A 17767-nucleotide genomic window follows, 5' to 3' on the forward strand; every position below is an offset into this window, starting at 1 on the left:
ATTACACTTTTGGCTGATTAACACCAATGGTTAACCTGACTAATTAATAAAGAAACACTCAGGGAGGAAGGTAAATAACAGGGTTTACTTCTACTATCAGTTCTCGCCACACTTTCATTTTGAAATTAAAACTTTTCTTTTAAGTCTATCACAATAAATTTAGAAGCACACAAGCGTAAGCAAAGTAAGTATTGGTGTACACATATATTTGCTGTAAGAATAATTTTCATGCAAGATTTATATTCACAATAAAATTTAAAAAAATATAAGTAGTCAAGCATTTCCGTTTTCGAATTCGACCTGTCTTCTGTTCTAAAATGCTTCAGAACTAGTTCCTGTACATTCCGCAATAAAAAAAATTTCATTCTTTATGTCGCATTGATTTTTTATGTACTCTTCATAAGAATCTAACATTTTTCTGAGGAGCAATATTTTGTCAATTATTCAGTATCATAAGCGTTTTTGTTCACTAATTTTTAAATACTACGCTATTCCGCACCCAGATCGCATCAACCACAGTGCTCACGGAAAATATCTTCAGTGGCAGACGGATCATGGGTAACAGTCCTCTTGCCGTCTGACTGATCATGGGAGGTTTTCATGTTTTTTCACACCACGTAACGCAAATGTGGGTTAGTTCCCTCAAAAAGTCCTCCACGAAAGCAAATTTCTCCCACTACTTGATCCAGGAGTTTCTTGGTCTTCTGGATTGGGTTCCGAAATGACTAGGCTACGGAGTTGAAGTCGTAAATCCAAAAGTCGTAAAACGGCTGTTCATCGACGGTTACAAAATGAAATACTAAGCTGAAAGTAACGTTTTTACGTTATTTGTGAGATGGAATACGCTATTTCTTAGCATGTGCAGTATAGTTGAGGTGTGAAAATAAGATTACCGTAATGCTAAAACTCTCCACCTCAAAGCATTAAGCTCTTAGTGCGTGACTATTAGATTCAGTTAATAGGTGTTCTGTTTTTTACACATTGGACAAATGGGTCTCGGTTTGGATTGGATGGCAAACTGTGCTCAAGAGTCATAGAAAACAGTGACGTCATTGCTTGCGTTGCTATGGCGACCGCTGCTGTGTTTCTTTTCATTTTCACTGGCAGACATTTTTAATGTGTTTCTATCATAATAATTTAAAGTATATTCTTTTTATTATTAACGTATAATGACTGGCTCTTGACGGTGATTTTAATATAAAAACGAATGCTGAAGAAGGAAAAGTATTTTGTGACGTCTTGAAACACGTACATAGGCAGGATTTGAAAACCAATCAGACGACAAACATCAATGGAGACAGTTTTTGCAACCCATGATTTGAAATATTGTGGCGTTTAACGGAGTCTATCTAGAAAGAAAAAGCATTTGACCAATGGTCCAGACATTTCGTGAAAGGTTCGTTTTTGTAAAATTGTGAAAAAAAAATGACTCGCAATTTGTGAATATAAAATAAAGTCACATTCCTTCAACCAGGGTCCTGCTTTTATGAATGTGTGCAAATAGGGTCCTGTTATTGCAAAAAAACTTTTTCAACGTTTTGTTAAATTGTAAATAGATACAAGATTACGCTCAACACTGTTTAATTGTTGTCAACACAAATTATAATTAAAAAAATTTAATTTTAAGAAATAAACAACAATTCCTACTTCTAAATTAGAGATGCAACATAAAAATATTTGGTATTGAGCCTATACTGCTGAACGCAGAATATTCATTTCGGACGAATATAGGAAGAAGCAAGCGTCTGCCGAAGACAAAACTTAATTCGTTTACATCCATCTTTATTTTTTTCTGCCATAGAAAGGGTTTATTCGATTAACAAAAACAATAATGAAGAACAAATTTGTGAAGGGTCCGATTTAAAGAAAAATCATTTTGTGAAGTGTCCGTTTTTAATTTAAAATATTTTGTGAAGGGTCCCGTTTTTATGAAATGATTTTTTGTGAAGTGTCCGTTAACGGACCCAAATTTCTACTGAACAGGCGATCACAACTTTTTTATTGTGTTTACTTTTATTTTTTTAATCTTGAGATCTTTGGCCATTTACAAATATTAAACTCATGTTTCAATTCTTATAGTAAATACACGAAAAAAGTTTGTGTGACTTACTGGTTGTTCAATGATCTCTTTGCTTGAATAGTACCAGTAGAAATCCATAATTGACTCCTAAAAGGAAACAAAAAACATGAAAAACACATCATTTTTGTTTAAAAAGAATATATTGACTCTTTTATACATAAGCACCAGAAGGGTTTTTTACTGTTAATGTCAGATAAAATCATACACCCCCTTTAACATAATCATACACCTTTAACGTCCGTTAACACTTTCTCACGTCCGTTGAAGTCTATGTAGACACGGGAAATTGTCTTTCTTTGTTAAAATACAAAATGTTCAAAGCCTCTTTTTAGTTTTAATTCATACTTAAAAAAGAGTTACAACGTTGCTCGTGAAATAAAAAAAATGAAACAAATCATCTCAATTAAATTAAGAGTTGTCAACTTTTCCTCGTTTGATTCATAAAAAATAGTTAGCTCTTGAATATAATTGTCTATGGTAAGTTTAAATAAATTTAAAAAAAGCTACGATATGAGCTTGATTAAAGTTTGAAAATGAAATGACAGTTTTTGAAAACAAATATTTCGCCTAAAGGTGAATACCTAAAAATTAAATAACAATACGTGATTTCTTAAGTTACATAACTCAAATAATTCAAGTTCAGAGAAAAACCACAATGGAAGCTCAAGTGAGAGACGTTTTATTTTTTAATAATTTTTATCTTGTTCCGACGTACTCTACATTTCAAAACTTTTTTTAAAAAAAAATTTCAAATGGCGGACATCCGTTAATAGATTGAAAACTTTGACTTCTGTCCAAGTATTAGCCGCTACGCCCTCTTCTACAATTTTCCTCGAATCAAACTACATTGAGAAAACTCACACTAATTTCTAAAAAAATAACTATTTTCAAAAAATTTTAAATTTTGAGTAAAAATCGAAAGGAAAAAAATAGTAGCTTGTCAAAATCATTTTTTTTTTTTTATTCTTTCCATGTTTATTTTAGACAGAAGAAAATTTTTCGATACTCAAATGTTGAACTTAACTATGTAAAGAAAAAACTATTCGTTTTTCGAGAATTATGATTACTTTGCAGAAAATAAGTTAGGACATCGAAATTCAACTAAACTTCGGATCAAGTCAAATAGTCTAAGAAGATAAGGCCGTATGTTCAGATTCAATTAATTTCTTAAAGAACAGGTGATTCAAAATGAATAATTCCATCAGCATAATGATGCTTTTAAATGGTGGTAACATTAAATGAATAGATTTTTGTAGTAAAAGATTTAGAGTTTCGTAAGCAATTAAGTGACTCATTTTAAAAACAACCCAGATCCTATAAGCATACACAGCTATAAGTTGTGTAGAAAAATAACGTATCGACAGGTATACAAAAAATAGATTCTTCTGCTGGAAACAACGTACGAATTTTTTTCTTTTTGATTTCAAATCATAATAGCTTATTTTTATCGTAAATAATGACATGAATGATCACAGCGTGCCATTATTTAGTTACAACTGACAGTGAAGAAAAAAAATTGCCACTTTAGCCAGACTGTTTAAAAATAAGCTATAAACACGTGATTGAAGATCATTTCAGAAATACTAATTTATTGGCGTAATCCGCCTATGCCAGGGATGGTGAACCAATGGCACGCGTGCCATTTATGGCACGCGACACAATATTTTGGGCACTCCACCGATCACAATTGTTATTGCACTATGAATTGTTATTGCACAAATGATATTACACTATGAAGCATATGTAACCATTAAATTAAAATTCACAAAAACAAACAAAATAATAAACCATTATTAATATAAAATTAGCAATTAATGCTAAAAAACAATTAATAACCAAAAAAACTAGCAAAAAATAACTAGCAAAAAAATTTAACAGTCCTGCTGAAATTAACATCTTACAACCTAATATAAGTCATTTGTCATCTAATCTGCAACAACAGAAGTCACACTGATGTTACTTTAAGTAGAATTACGCGTATAACTGCGACATTGCAAATTTTTTTTTTTTTAAATAAAGAGTTTTGAGTTGATAGTATTTAGTATTATTATTTTCCCAATAATAACGAAGTCAAAATTATTTGACGGCACGTCTGTGATCTCATTAAACAATTTTTTAGAAAAAATGGCACGTTGGTGTGTAAAGGTTCGCCACCCCTGGACTATCACGTTGATCACTTAAATAATCTGGCGGCACTGCGAATGAAAGATAATTTAATATTACATACCATACAAAACAAAAACTTTTTTGAATAAAGTTAACAAACATCACTATTGTTAAAGTAGTGGACAAAACTGAATTGTTCATAGTTTAATTTAAATCAGAGGATTCTTAATTTGTTTACTCATTCAGGGTTGTACACACAGATAAATTATTTAATTATATGGATCGATTTAATAGCGCGGTAATTAAAAAAAGAGCATTTCATAAAAGTCTTTAGATAAAGCATTTAACAAAATGATTACAAAAAATCACATTTTTTAACCGCTTCCATGATTATCCCGTGTACATAGCAAGTATTTATCATCCCGAGAAAAGTGGGCAGAATGTGTCAGTCCATTTTGTTTTATCCCGTTTTTACTCGATCGGAAGCAAAAAAACATAATTTGCTGTGATTGGAAATTTGCCAAGTTTTATTTGGAGTTTTAATGTTGGACTGTGGGACTGCATACGTGTTTTGAGCGATTGTATATATATACCAGGGATTTCCAACTGACGGCCGGGGAAGTCTTTTTTTGTGGCCCTGCGAACTAAAATATATTAGTTGTCATTTTTTTCGCGGACAATTTTCGTAAAAAATCTATATGGGTTTAAAATACTTTTCTCGTTAATCTATCTATATTATATAAAACGCTAATACGTACGTATGTATGTATGTATCAATAAAACCGATGATATTTCTTTTCTCGCGCTGGCAACAGTTTTCATTTTTATTTGATTGGATTCGGAGCACGTAGTGAGCAACCAGATAACAATGACCAGAGTGAGCATTATCAGGTTGTTCAATTCAGATTCATGCACTAAAAACATGACAATATTTAATTTAAACTCAATTGGGAATTGAAGTGAGAATGCTTTAAAAGGCCGCTGTTGAATTGATATTTTTCTTCTGGGAGCTACCTAAACGTCTAAAAAACGTTTAAGTGTTTGTATTGAATGCACTGATTTTTTTTTTATATTTCGCGTTTATTTATGCATTGAATTTTCACGCTTTAAAATGCAGAATATTAGTGAAGCAATATTTGATAATTTATTTTGCTTATATGTTTCTTATTTAGCTAATGTTTTGATTTTTTCACCATGTACAATCTAAACAGCTAATACAGTTTTTTAAAAGCCAATAAGAACATTGGTAGAATTCTTCTACATAAGTACAATACTATGTCTTTGATGATAAAATACTATGTTTTTGATGATAAAATACTATGTCTTTGATGATAATATATTATGTCTTTGTGCTAGAACATTGTGTTCATTGGCGAGCGATCGCTGCGAGCCATGGTTCACGGCGTGAACCACATAGGATTGCGTAGCAATTCTCGGGGGTTGGCGAACGTTAACGAGAAGGGGGCGGAGCCTCCTAGTATTATATAAAACGCTAATACGTATGTATCAATAAAACCGATGATATTTCTTTTCTCGCGTTGGCAACAGTTTTCATTTTTATTTGATAGGCTTCGGCGCGCAAGCGCACGTAGTGAGCATCATATGGCTAATCGGGTGAATTCTCACCGAGTTATCAAAAAAATTCTCACAAAATTATCTTCATCGAAGCCGATGCTTTACATCCGGCGTTCAGTATTATTTCATATAGTTTTACAAAACATGGTTTTTAGCCCTCTGGTGGGAAAGACTTTAAAACAAGACTTACAACAGTTACTTTTCTCAACAACTGAAATTTAGAATAGTGTGATTAAGCAAAATATGTGAACTGTTTACGATTTCAAATTAATATTGAAATGTACAGGTTTAGAATTTTCTAGAGAGAAAAGATTTCGGAACTTCAGTGTTCAAAAAAGTATACAAAAGCTAGACGTTAAGAACGTATCCAATGATCGACCATCGGATTGCGAAGCAATCCGAAATGAACTGCGAAAGCAGTTGGGGGGGGGTGGCGAGCGCCAGCGAGCAGGGGGCGAAGCCTCCTAGTATAAACCTAATTTCTTCGTTTCTGTGAAATTTAACATACCAACTGTGCAAAAAAATTTTTTTCTCAGGTTTTCATCCAAGAAAATATTTATTCAAATACAAAAATAATCGAGTATGTTGCTCTTTCTTATTTCAGTTTTTTTTTTTTTTTTTTTTTTTTTTTTTTTTTTTTTTGTGAAGATAATTTAGCATGTGCGTATCAGAAATTTTCTCGAAGAAATTCTCCGATTTAACTTTCTGAAACCACTCATTTTGGACGAAAATATTTACACACACATTTGTAAATTTAAAATGTAAATTTCTATTTTCTGGTGGCTGCAGCAGACACACCTCAATTTTCTCATTGAATATTTTGCGTGCTACTATGTAAGTTTTAATACCAACCTTTTTGAAGTTTTATATCTTAACAATTAGATATCTGTTGCACATGAAAGTTATTGTAGAACGAATTTTTATTATTTATTTAATATTTTTAAAAATATTATTAATAACAATTAAATACTTTTGAAAATCTTCTTCTTATTTTAATTTGTAATTCAATACTTTTGTTTTGTACAACTTGGTAAAAACTGACAGTAATATTTAATGTTCCTTCAAACATAAAAGAGTAAAATTTTGATAAAGTTGCGACCCGCCATTTGATTTGCGTTTTTAATTGTGGCCCCCGGCCTCATGTAAGTTGGAAACCCCTGTTATATACGATGACTGCTGTATTGACATAGCAATAAGAGTAAAAAAAAATAGCGTATTACTTCACTGACGAAAATAACTTTGTCCCTTGTTTCAAGAAACTACATAGACTAATATTTAACTTATTTATTTTGTCCGCACGGGATAGTAAACTGATTTTAAAATAAATGTTTCTTACACATAAAAAATTCAAATTTCAATTGTACATTATGTTTTGTTTTAGTTCTTTGAATTTATTAAGAAAATTTTGATTTTCTGCAGTTTTTTTCTTCTTTAAAATATGGAAAGTGGTTAAAAAAATAACTAGTCGAAATTTTATTTATATTATTATATCACCATGTAATAGGTAGAATAATTGAAATTTAGAATATACTAAGAGTTCTAATCAGTTTAGTACGAAGTTGAAAATGTTTCTTTCCGTAAACGTTACATTAAACCTAATACCTCAATATTTTGTTTTAAATACCTAACCTCATTCGAGTAAATATTAAATTTCATTAAATTCTGGCTTAACGTGGCAAATAAATTCATATAATGATATGAATTTATTTGCCACGTTCATCATATGAATTTTTGTTGGGTATTTTTTATTCCGATTTTTTTCTATCCATCTAACAAATTATTAAAATGCACATAATTTAAAAGGAACTTACCTGCAATCGTAGTAAATAATCTACGGTACTGATGACGACGTTGACAGTGGTTGTGTTACCAGCTTGTGTCCTCAGATAGTTCTGAAAATCTAAAGAGGAACTTATTTTTAAGAAATAATATTCCGATAAAACAGTCATTGAACAATACAAAATTGTGGGAATATCCACAAAATATGTTTTATAGGAAACTATCTTTTTCTATCTCGTTAAAAATGCAGAAACTATCCACATGAATCTTCTCATTCATTCATAATGCACACACAATTAGTTTACATTAATTCATTATTATTACTTCAGTTACAATTACTTATTACGTTAAAGATGAAATGTAAAAAGTTGGAATGACTGATTACTTTATTACTTATTGAAAAAAATATTTATCCTATTTACTGGTTAGCTTTAACACTTTCCTTCAACAACAAAAAAATACTAAATTATTTATAAAAAACTTTTTTCCCATTGGAAAATTTCCTTTGAAAGCTGCTTTACCTACATACACTGATAACACTCAGTATTATGTATTTATTATTTATGGAATTTTTTTTCCAAAGAAAGAAATTATTTTAGTACAGCAAGTAGAAATATTATAAGAAATAATAATATTAAAATGATTCATGATTGCAAGTAGTAATATTAAAGTAGAAAACACTATGATGCAAGCAGTAATATTAAAGTTAGTTATGATTTTGGAAACATTAAGATACAGTTTCGTTTTATTAATAAATATTTATTTGCTGTAAATTAATAAGTATGGATAAATTAATCGACGCACCAAGGATTCTACATAAAATCTTAATTATAATGTAATACTATACAGCTTTATTGTTTTCACGGGACTGAAAGCGGTTTTCACTTGATTACGTTCGTATATTAATTGTTCGTATATAAATAATATTGCAACGAAATACGTTAGAAATAAATACAAATCTGAAGTATATAAAAAAGCTCTTGAATAAAAACCCATTACATGGATGTTTAAATATAAAAGTATTGCGTATAAACTCGTGCAAAACATGCAATTATTAAAACACTGCAGTGCTTTTAATCATTGAGTCTCATTATTATAATGTACTAACATAATGCTTATTAAAATAAATATTTTAAATTTATCTAATGTATCGTCTAATTTATCCTATTTGCATTATATATAGTCTCTTAAACAAGTATAAACCGGTTTCAGTATCGTAAAAGCAATAAAGCTGTATAGTACAGTACCCTTCCAAATTATTAGGGACACTTAAAATTTCTAAAAAATTGTCATTTTTCAATGCGTCGTAACTTTTTCAAAAATGAATCAATTTTCATAAAAATTTCTGGATATCATGTTCAGGTCTTCTACTTTCACCTAAAAGTTACTAATTTAATTTATCTCAATTTTTTGCAAAAATTTACACTTTTGAACAAAGAATTTTTTTTTTTTTTAAAAAATGTCAAGTCTGACAAGTTGCTACTTTGTAACAAAATTTTTTGCATAAAAATTATTACTTACACATTAAAGTACAAGACATTAACTTTAAAACGCGCTGACGTAAATGACTTTACGATTTTTTTTGACCGAGATATGAGATTATGAAAAAGTTTTGCCATTTATAGTGAAAAGTGAGTTGTGGCAGTATTTTAGGTGAAAGAAACCTGGAATAGCCCAGATATTATTGCAAAAGCAAGAGCTTGTATTAAAAGTATGCCGCGAAGAATAAACGCAGTTATACAAGCAAAAGGACATGTTACAAAATATTAAGATTTTTTTATTATATTTGTTTTTGTAAAAATGTTTTTGAATTTTATAATAAAGTTAACTTTCTTGAGTCGTTTTTTAAAATTTTATTGCAAATTTACAAATAATGTTCTTGTTTGTAATAATGTTTTAAATAAAAAAACTTAATTAATCCGAATAAGAAAGTTGCAAAAAAATAATACTAAATACTAAATAATTTTCGAATTCACATTAATTTCGTTTTCACTATAAATGACAAAAATTTTTCAAAATCTCATATCTCAGTCACAAAAAATCGTAAAGTCATTTACTTGAGCGCGTTTTAAAATTAATGACTTGTACTTTAATGTGTAAGTAATAATTTTTATGCAAAAAAATTTGTTACAAAGTAGCAACTTGTCAGACTTGACATTTTTTTAAAAAAAAATTGCTTTGTTCAAATGTGTAAATTTTTTGCAAAAAATTGAGATAAATTAAATTAATAATTTTTAGGTGAAAGTAGAAGACCTGAACATGATATCCTGAAATTTGTATGAAAATTGATTCATTTTTGAAAAAATTATGACACTTTGAAAAATGACAATTATTTAGAAATTTTAAGTGTCCCTAATAATTTGGAAGGGTACTGTATATCACCTGATCATTAAGGTTTTACATAGAATCTTATAGTGCGTCTAAAAATTTATCCAGAGATATATTTCAACTTAAATATCTTATATAGTGAGTGGACTTTTCACAAAAAAAAGGAATCAAGAGCCAGTGTACCCAGATTATGACCCTCGCAGAGTAGTTGCAGGAATCGGAATAGGGCGCACGTGAAGTCCTTGTCATGCATGTTCTTCTCGCCGGCAGTCCCTTCTGATCCAACACCCAGTCCTTCCGCCTTCTGGGTTCGCTCAAATGCATCCAAATCCAACACGCTAAATAAAAAAGATATATTCTTTCTAAGAATCTCAATTCATTTAGAAAAAGAGTAGGAAAAAGAAATGGAATTACCTGCAGGAATTCATCAAAGCTGCTACTGATGTGAAAAATCCGACGTCTTTCTTGTCCTTCAGATGTTTCAACATTCTCTGAAATGAAGGTGTGACACTTTTATAAAATCGGGACATTTTAGGGACGTAAGCCAAGTTCCTTTCAAAAAAGTAAGTTTTAAAGTCTCATTCATGAACTACGCGTGACAATGCCTTGCAAAAGACAGATTTTAAATCTTCCTTACACCCACCTAATTACTTGTATTTTTCAAACGTCTCCTTTAAGCCGCGATGGCTCAGGAGATAGAACATCCGCCTTCCAATGAGATGAACTGGGTTCGAATTTCTGCGATGGATGGAATACGAATTCCGCATCCGGCTTGTACCGACCACAGTGCTGGCGTGAAATATCTGCAGTGGTAGACGGATCACGGATTAGAGTCCCCTTGCCATCAGGCTAACCGTGGGAGGTTCTCGTGGTCTTCCTCTCCATGTAACGCAAATGAGGGTTAGTTCCATCAAAAAGTCTTCCACGAAAGCAAATATCTGCTAATACTTGATTCACGAGTTCCCTTGTCTTCTGGATTGGGTTCAAAATGATAAGGATACGGAGTTGAACATTAGTAGTAAACCCAAAATTGGGTCGGCTGTTCAACGACGGTTATAAAATAAAACACCCTTTTGCTGGTCAAATCCCCAATAGTAAATTCAATTTGAATCACAGGCGGATGTACAGAAATCGCGTAATCTTCTCTCTCTGATAAATGTACATATGACGGTTTCTCTTTTTAATAAAGATTAGTTCTGTAGAGTATCAAGCTATATAGAACTGTTCAGTTTTTTTACAAAAAACTTTTATATACAAACAACACAAACAGTAACAAATATAAATTACCCGTAACGGAATAGTGAAAAGATCATAAGACAGCAAGAAAAACCCGTAACGGAATTTAAGGAAACTCACCCGTAGCGGGATAGATAAAATATTATAAAACAACTAGATAAAGTACCCGTAACGGGATTCTGAAAACTCAAATTCCGCACAAAACTAATTCTAAAAAATCAACAACTATCTGGTGTTCTATTTTTATCGTCTGCTTTTATTATTTAAATTTATCTTCTTATGTGTTTATTTTATTTATGCTTTTGCCAGCCCGTTAGTTTTTAATATTTTTACTTTAATTCATGCTTTTGCAAACCAATTATTTTTCTTATATTTTTAAACTTTATAGTTCCAAATGCTTCGTTTCACAGTGCTGGCTAATTACTTTCTGGATCGTAATAATCGGTTGCTCTCCGATTTTCGGTGACTAAGAGAGATAATATAAATAAGCATCATTCCAAGTTTATGATCGTACACTGTTCCTTTACTAATCAATGAATGTTAGCGGGATTCGAGTGAGCGAGCTCACAAGAAAAATGTCAAAAATTATTCTCAGATACTCATGATTCTGTTACCGTGATAGACCGAAATGAAGAGAATGTCGACTTTCAAAGGTGAATGTCAATAATCACATAGTCGCTTTGGCTTGAAATAGTTGTTATATCCGATTTGATACTAATTACTTCGTTCATATTATTATATTTATTCGATACTTTAATATCTGTTGAAAATAGATTAGGAGAAACATTAGTGTTCGGAGTACCGGTAAAATACATATCGAACAGTAACACTTGACTTTTAAAAAAAATATATACAGTACGCTTCCAAATTATTAGGGACACTTAAAATTTCTAAAAAATTGTCATTTTTCAAAGCGTCGCAACTTTTTCAAAAATGAATCAATTTTCATAAAAATTTCTGGATATCATGTTCAGGTCTTCTACTTTCACCTAAAAGTTACTAATTTAATTTATCTCAATGTGTTGCAAAAATTTACAATTTTGAACAAAGAAATTTTTTTTTTTTTTAAAAATGTCAAGTCTGACAAGTTGTTACTTTGTAACAAAATTTTTTGCATAAAAATTATTACTTACACATTAAAGTACAAGACATTAACTTTAAAACGCGCTAACGTAAATGACTTTACGATTTTTTTTGACCGCGATATGAGATTTTGAAAAAGTTTTGCCATTTATAGTGAAAAGTGAGTTGTGGCAGTATTTTTGGTGAAAGAAACCTAGAATAGCCCAGATATTATTGCAAATGCAAGAGCTTGTATTAAAAGTATGCCAAGAAGAATAAACGCAGTTATACAAGCAAAAGGACATGTTACAAAATATTAAGATTTTTTTATTATATTTGTTTTTGTAAAAATGTTTTTGAATTTTATAATAAAGTTAACTTTCTTGAGTCGTTTTTTAAAATTTTATTGCAAATTTACAAATAATGTTCTTGTTTGTAATAATGTTTTAAATAAAAAAAACTTAATTAATCCGAATAAGAAAGTTGCAAAAAAATAATACTAAATACTAAATAATTTTCGAATTCACATTAATTTCGTTTTCACTATAAATGACAAAAAATTTTCTAAATCTCATATCTCAGTCACAAAAAATCGTAAAGTCATTTACTTTAGCGCGTTTTAAAATTAATGACTTGTACTTTAATGTGTAAATAATAATTTTTATGCAAAAAAATTTGTTACAAAGTAGCAACTTGTCAGACTTGACATTTCTTTTTTAAAAAAAAATTGCTTTGTTCAAATGTGTAAATTTTTGCAAAAAATTGAGATAAATTAAATTAATAATTTTTAGGTGAAAGTAGAAGACCTGAACATGATATCCTGAAATTTTTATGAAAATTGATTAATTTTTGAAAAAATTATGACACTTTGAAAAATGACAATTATTTAGAAATTTTAAGTGTCCCTAATAATTTGGAAGGGTACTGTATATAGGGCATACCGGGCAGTGGCACTAAGCTAGACTTAGTATATATTCCGGACCAAAGCGACTATGTCACAGTGACAATTCTATAATAAGGGAAGGATCATTTGAGGAAGGATTAATGATAGATTATTTAATGAATCCAACCTTCTGAATGTCAACGTTTCCTCCTTTTAGGATAGATATTCCAAGCTTAAGAGTATTCATCGTCATCGGGCTCTGAACACCTAAAAATAAATAAGAAGAAGATTATGCAACTCATGAGCAGATTCTGGTTTTTTGTAGGCTAACGAATTAACTCGGGTATGTAGTATATTACAACTATTTATTATCCCGAGTCAACTCGGGCATAGCAGAATGCGCCAATACCTTTTGTTTTAATCACGTTTTTATTCTGCCGGTAGCAAAACAAAAAATAATAATTTGCTGTGATTCAAAGTCTACCAATTATTGTTTGGGAGTTTTGCTATGTGTGGGACTGCAGACGCGTTTTGTACAATTGTGTATATACGATGGTGGGTGAATTTATGCAGAAAAAAAAGAGTAAAAAAATGTCGTTCGCGAGCGAAAGTAACGCAGAAGATTTTTTTAGATGATGAAGATGTGAACCTGTACAAAGACTCATATTTAACTTTTTTCATTTGACCAGAGATCATTTGGGATAGTAAACAGATGGTAAATCATACATTTTTGACACATAAAAACAAATTAAAATTTCAACTTAGAACTTGTGTATTATGTTTTGTTTTAGTTCCTTGTACTTAGTGATGAAATAAAAAATATGTTGATATTTTGCATTTTTTTTCTTCAAAAAAATTGGTAAAGGAAGCCGTTAACCAAGAAATTAACTGCAAAGAAAATAATTCCCCTCAGGAAAGGGTTTCCTTTCAAAGGTTCATTTATTAACCAATTTGACTCTTACCTTTGCAGGCAGATATGTAAAGTAGCGTCATTTCTGCCACTCCTCTGTCCGCCAGTCTCGATTGTTGGAACAGCAGCTTTTGCTTCTCCATTTCTTGTTCCTGCACAAAATAAAGTGAAAGCTCTAATAGAAGACTCACACGGTTGAAAGTTTTCTAATTTAGTTTCAGCAATTAAACTTATCTTTCAATCACACAGCACAGATGAAATGAGAAGAAGGTCTATATAAGATTCAAAAGAAATCATCTATGATTCAAAAGAATCTTAAAAGGTTCTTTTGAATCTTAGATGATAATTGAAGCTGGGTCTAAGGGCCACTATTAAATTATAAAAATGAAACGATAAAATGTGGAGTGGAGTTTTTAATTTCTGATATCGAAATCATGCCAATACTATAGGAGAAAATCTTCTTTTAAGTAATTCTCTCTGCCACAGAAAGAGAAACGCGTTTTTTTTTCGGAAAATGTTTCGCCAAGTTCTTCGCAAAGGTTCTGATAATAATTAACGCATCCCCAAAGCTATTAAGACGATATAATTCATGAATATATTTATTTTATTTTCCGAGTATGGGATTTTGGAATGCATAAAATAATAATGAATAGAAGAAGTGTAGTAAATTCCTTTTTCCTTCATTTAAAGTGATGCCCAGAGTGGTCTTTCAGTTGTTTTCACCGATAGTTCATATACGCTGTCTTGGCGATTCGGGTGATTTTTTTCCTCATCACTTGACCACGAGCTGGGATGGATCAGGGGATAGAGCACTCGCTTCTAAACAAGATGACTTGGGTTGAGCAATACGAATTCTGCTTTCAGCTCCCACGAACCAGAGAGCATGTGCGTTATATAGAGAGGAAAACAAAGAAGACCACCCACGGTTAGCTTGATGGCAAGGGGTCTCTGACCCATAATCCGTCTACCACTGAGGATAGTTTACGTGAGCACTGTGGGCAGAAGCCAGCCATCGATGGGATTCGAACCATTGGAAGGCACCACTGCTCCTTCCTCTTTTTTTCTGAGTGTTATATCGAATACAGGTCCCTTGCTGACGGGCCGCCATCCGTGGTAGTTTTTCATGCTTTTCATCCCTATGTAACACAAATACGTTACATCAAAAAGTCCTAGGTTAATTTTGCTTGAACCAGGAGTTTCCTTGTCTTCTGGTGTGGATTAAGAGGCTGCGCAGTTGAACATTGATAGCGATTAACCCAAAACTGGGTTCTGGCTTCTATGCCGGTTCTGAAATAAAAAGACTCAGCCACAGGGATATCTCACGATTTGTGATTTATTTCAACTGAATAAGGTCAAAGACACAGTTTATAAGCCACCACCCATACCTAAAACACTTCAAGAACATGAAGAATGCATGTTCTAATACTTGATCCTTGAATAATACTTGAATATTTGATATTGAGTCAAAGCTCTCGCGCAGTTTTTTAGGTGCCCGTTTAGCGTCCAATGAAAATGCTTGCTGAAGAAATGCCGTAAGAATGGGATGTGGGCATGAAACCTAGAATGGTTAACCTTAAATTTAACCTACGCTAAGTCTAATCTTGGAAAATGAAACGGGATTGATCTCAATCGTAGATTAAGAAGCCGTGGTGGCTCAGGGGATAGAGCGTTCGCCTTCCAATGGGCTGAACCGGGTGAGGTGAACCACATTTCTCCTTATACTTCATCCAGGAGTTCTTCTGGATTGACTTCAAAATTATAAGCCGCCCATACCTAAAACACTTTAAGAACACGAAGAATGTCGTTCTCATACTGTGGCACAGATGAATTCTTTGCAAACAGTGGTTCATGAACACTGCCATCGCATAACAAGTGATCTGCACTTAATCCCATAGATCTTCACTTCAGGTTAGAGTTACATCAAAGCACATTTGTGCAGAAACCATTAAAGAAATTACAGAATGCGTGTAACGAACTTGATTACAAAATTAAATATGTTTGTCTAGTGAGTGACACAAAGGGTGAAGCGTCGAACACATTTAACTGGGAAAGAAAATAAAGCTTTTCTTATATTGTGCTGCTTAGATTGTTGGGTATTGAAAAATAATTAATGTGAATGATTAAAAATTACATATTTAACAGAAAACATGACGCGTGAGGTAGTCCAGGCTGGCCAAGAATTACTAAACAACAAGAAAACATACCTTAGCCTAGATAAAATCACCTGTAAAAAATGATCCTTAGATGAAGGAGTCCAAATCGTGAAGATGTAAGGCACTTAACTTTTAACACAGCATCATCTTTTTAAGAGTTGGTAGGTGGACAGTCTCTGGCAGTATAACAGAAATTTAATATACTAGGTAATCAGTATCACAGAAATTAGTGATCTTTTTGCAGATTGGAGTGCACCAAAACTTCCGTCAACCACTGGTGGTTTGAAAACAAATGGATGACACATTCTTCACAAAAAAGGAGCAAGAATGATCGGTAAGCTCGATCCACGTAAAATGGCGTGTGTCGTCATTCACATCTCCCAAGGTTTAAATCTTATTTTTTTGTAGAGCATGATGAAAAAACAAAACTGGAATTTTTCTTTGTAGAACTTTAAAAATGAAGAGTCAATTAGAACCTTACGGGAATATAAGGATGAGCATGGCTGTTGTAGCAACAGTAGTCGAAAAGAACATGTTGAGGATGTAGTTGGGTTATGAGGAAGCCAACGTTTAAAGCTTAAAAGATGGCAGTGACGAAACACTACAATGGCGATGACGACGCCATGTTAAATTTTATCCCTGACCTCAGGTGAGGGGGGAGATTAAAAAAAATCCGATAAGAGGAGAGCCGTATCTAAATTGACGATCAGGTATCGAATGCTAATGAGCGTCTTTCGCTCCTCTTATTTATAGAAATGCTTGAAAGTTAAAGTATAATTCCCTATTATGTGAGAGTTGAGGTGTTATTATCTATTATTTTTTAGTGCCATTCCCAATTTCTGATGGAAGTGCCAGTGTTTTAAAAAAACTCGCTCTCAAGCACGGTTATGGCAACTCGAAAGATCGCCCGTTTCACGTGGACGTCACAGATACCTCGCCAGGTGTTCTTCCAAGAAAAAGGGTGAGAATAGAATTTTTCGGGGGAGAATGTCCCAATTGCACTAAGGTTTAAGGGGCGAGGTAAGAATTGGATCAGGATTTACTAACTTAGCCTGTGACTCGATGTCACATAGATATTTTTTGATAACGAGGATTGTCATAGTTTCTCAAACGTAAAATTAACTAAATCCTGCCAATCATTTTTGTAATGTTTAAATATTACTTTCATTATTTACTGTGAAAAATGTTGAAGAAAAATTAAGAAATCTTCTATTAAATATGACCTTCCTCAGTGGATTGATCGTGAAGACACGATTCCCAGTAGAACACCGAAGTCAAACATCACTGGCTGAAGTAAGTGCGTGGGTGGATGACCACATTGACTAACCTGCGTAGGGACCAAGAGTGTGCGGTGTTGGTCCTCCTTAAACTGTTCTACCGTAAAGTGCTCGACTTCACGCGCAGGTCGTCGGGCTACCAAAGCAGTGGTGCCCTCTGCAAAGGATCAGAATGGCGAAGGCATGTCTTCGGATCATGCTCAGGGATGTTTTTCAGACTGTCGCCAATAACTCATTGAGCAGCCCTAGTGCGACATGAATGAAGTACCTACCTATTAAATATGAGGTGAATACCTACCATGATGCGAACAAATTTTTTCTATCCAATAATAGCAGCGTTAAGAGAAAGAAAAATGCCTGTTTAAAATATGCCAAGTG

At 32.2% G+C, this 17767-nt stretch overlaps 1 protein-coding gene across 13 annotated transcripts in view; it reads right to left on the reverse strand.

Moving 5' to 3' along the window:
• RyR (Ryanodine receptor) overlaps nucleotides 1–17767 on the reverse strand; it is a 286011-nt gene that overhangs the window by 56072 nt on the left and 212172 nt on the right. For 8 of the 13 annotated variants that reach the window (XM_087150445.1, XM_087150439.1, XM_087150436.1 and 5 more), the window contains 7 exons: nucleotides 17688–17708; nucleotides 14012–14111; nucleotides 13237–13316; nucleotides 10283–10359; nucleotides 10052–10206; nucleotides 7573–7661; nucleotides 2111–2167 (listed from right to left, as the gene is read on the reverse strand). In XM_087150445.1, the coding sequence (XP_087006571.1) occupies nucleotides 2111–2167; nucleotides 7573–7661; nucleotides 10052–10206; nucleotides 10283–10359; nucleotides 13237–13316; nucleotides 14012–14111; nucleotides 17688–17708 (579 nt within the window). The remainder of the gene's footprint in view (nucleotides 1–2110; nucleotides 2168–7572; nucleotides 7662–10051; nucleotides 10207–10282; nucleotides 10360–13236; nucleotides 13317–14011; nucleotides 14112–17687; nucleotides 17709–17767) is intronic. The other 5 variants (XM_087150450.1, XM_087150444.1, XM_087150438.1 and 2 more) reach the window with 1 other exon arrangement.

Source organism: Parasteatoda tepidariorum, chromosome 1 (genome assembly GCF_982258835.1).
Source record: "Parasteatoda tepidariorum strain Cologne lab strain chromosome 1, Ptep-v5.0, whole genome shotgun sequence".
NCBI lineage: Eukaryota > Metazoa > Arthropoda > Arachnida > Araneae > Theridiidae > Parasteatoda > Parasteatoda tepidariorum.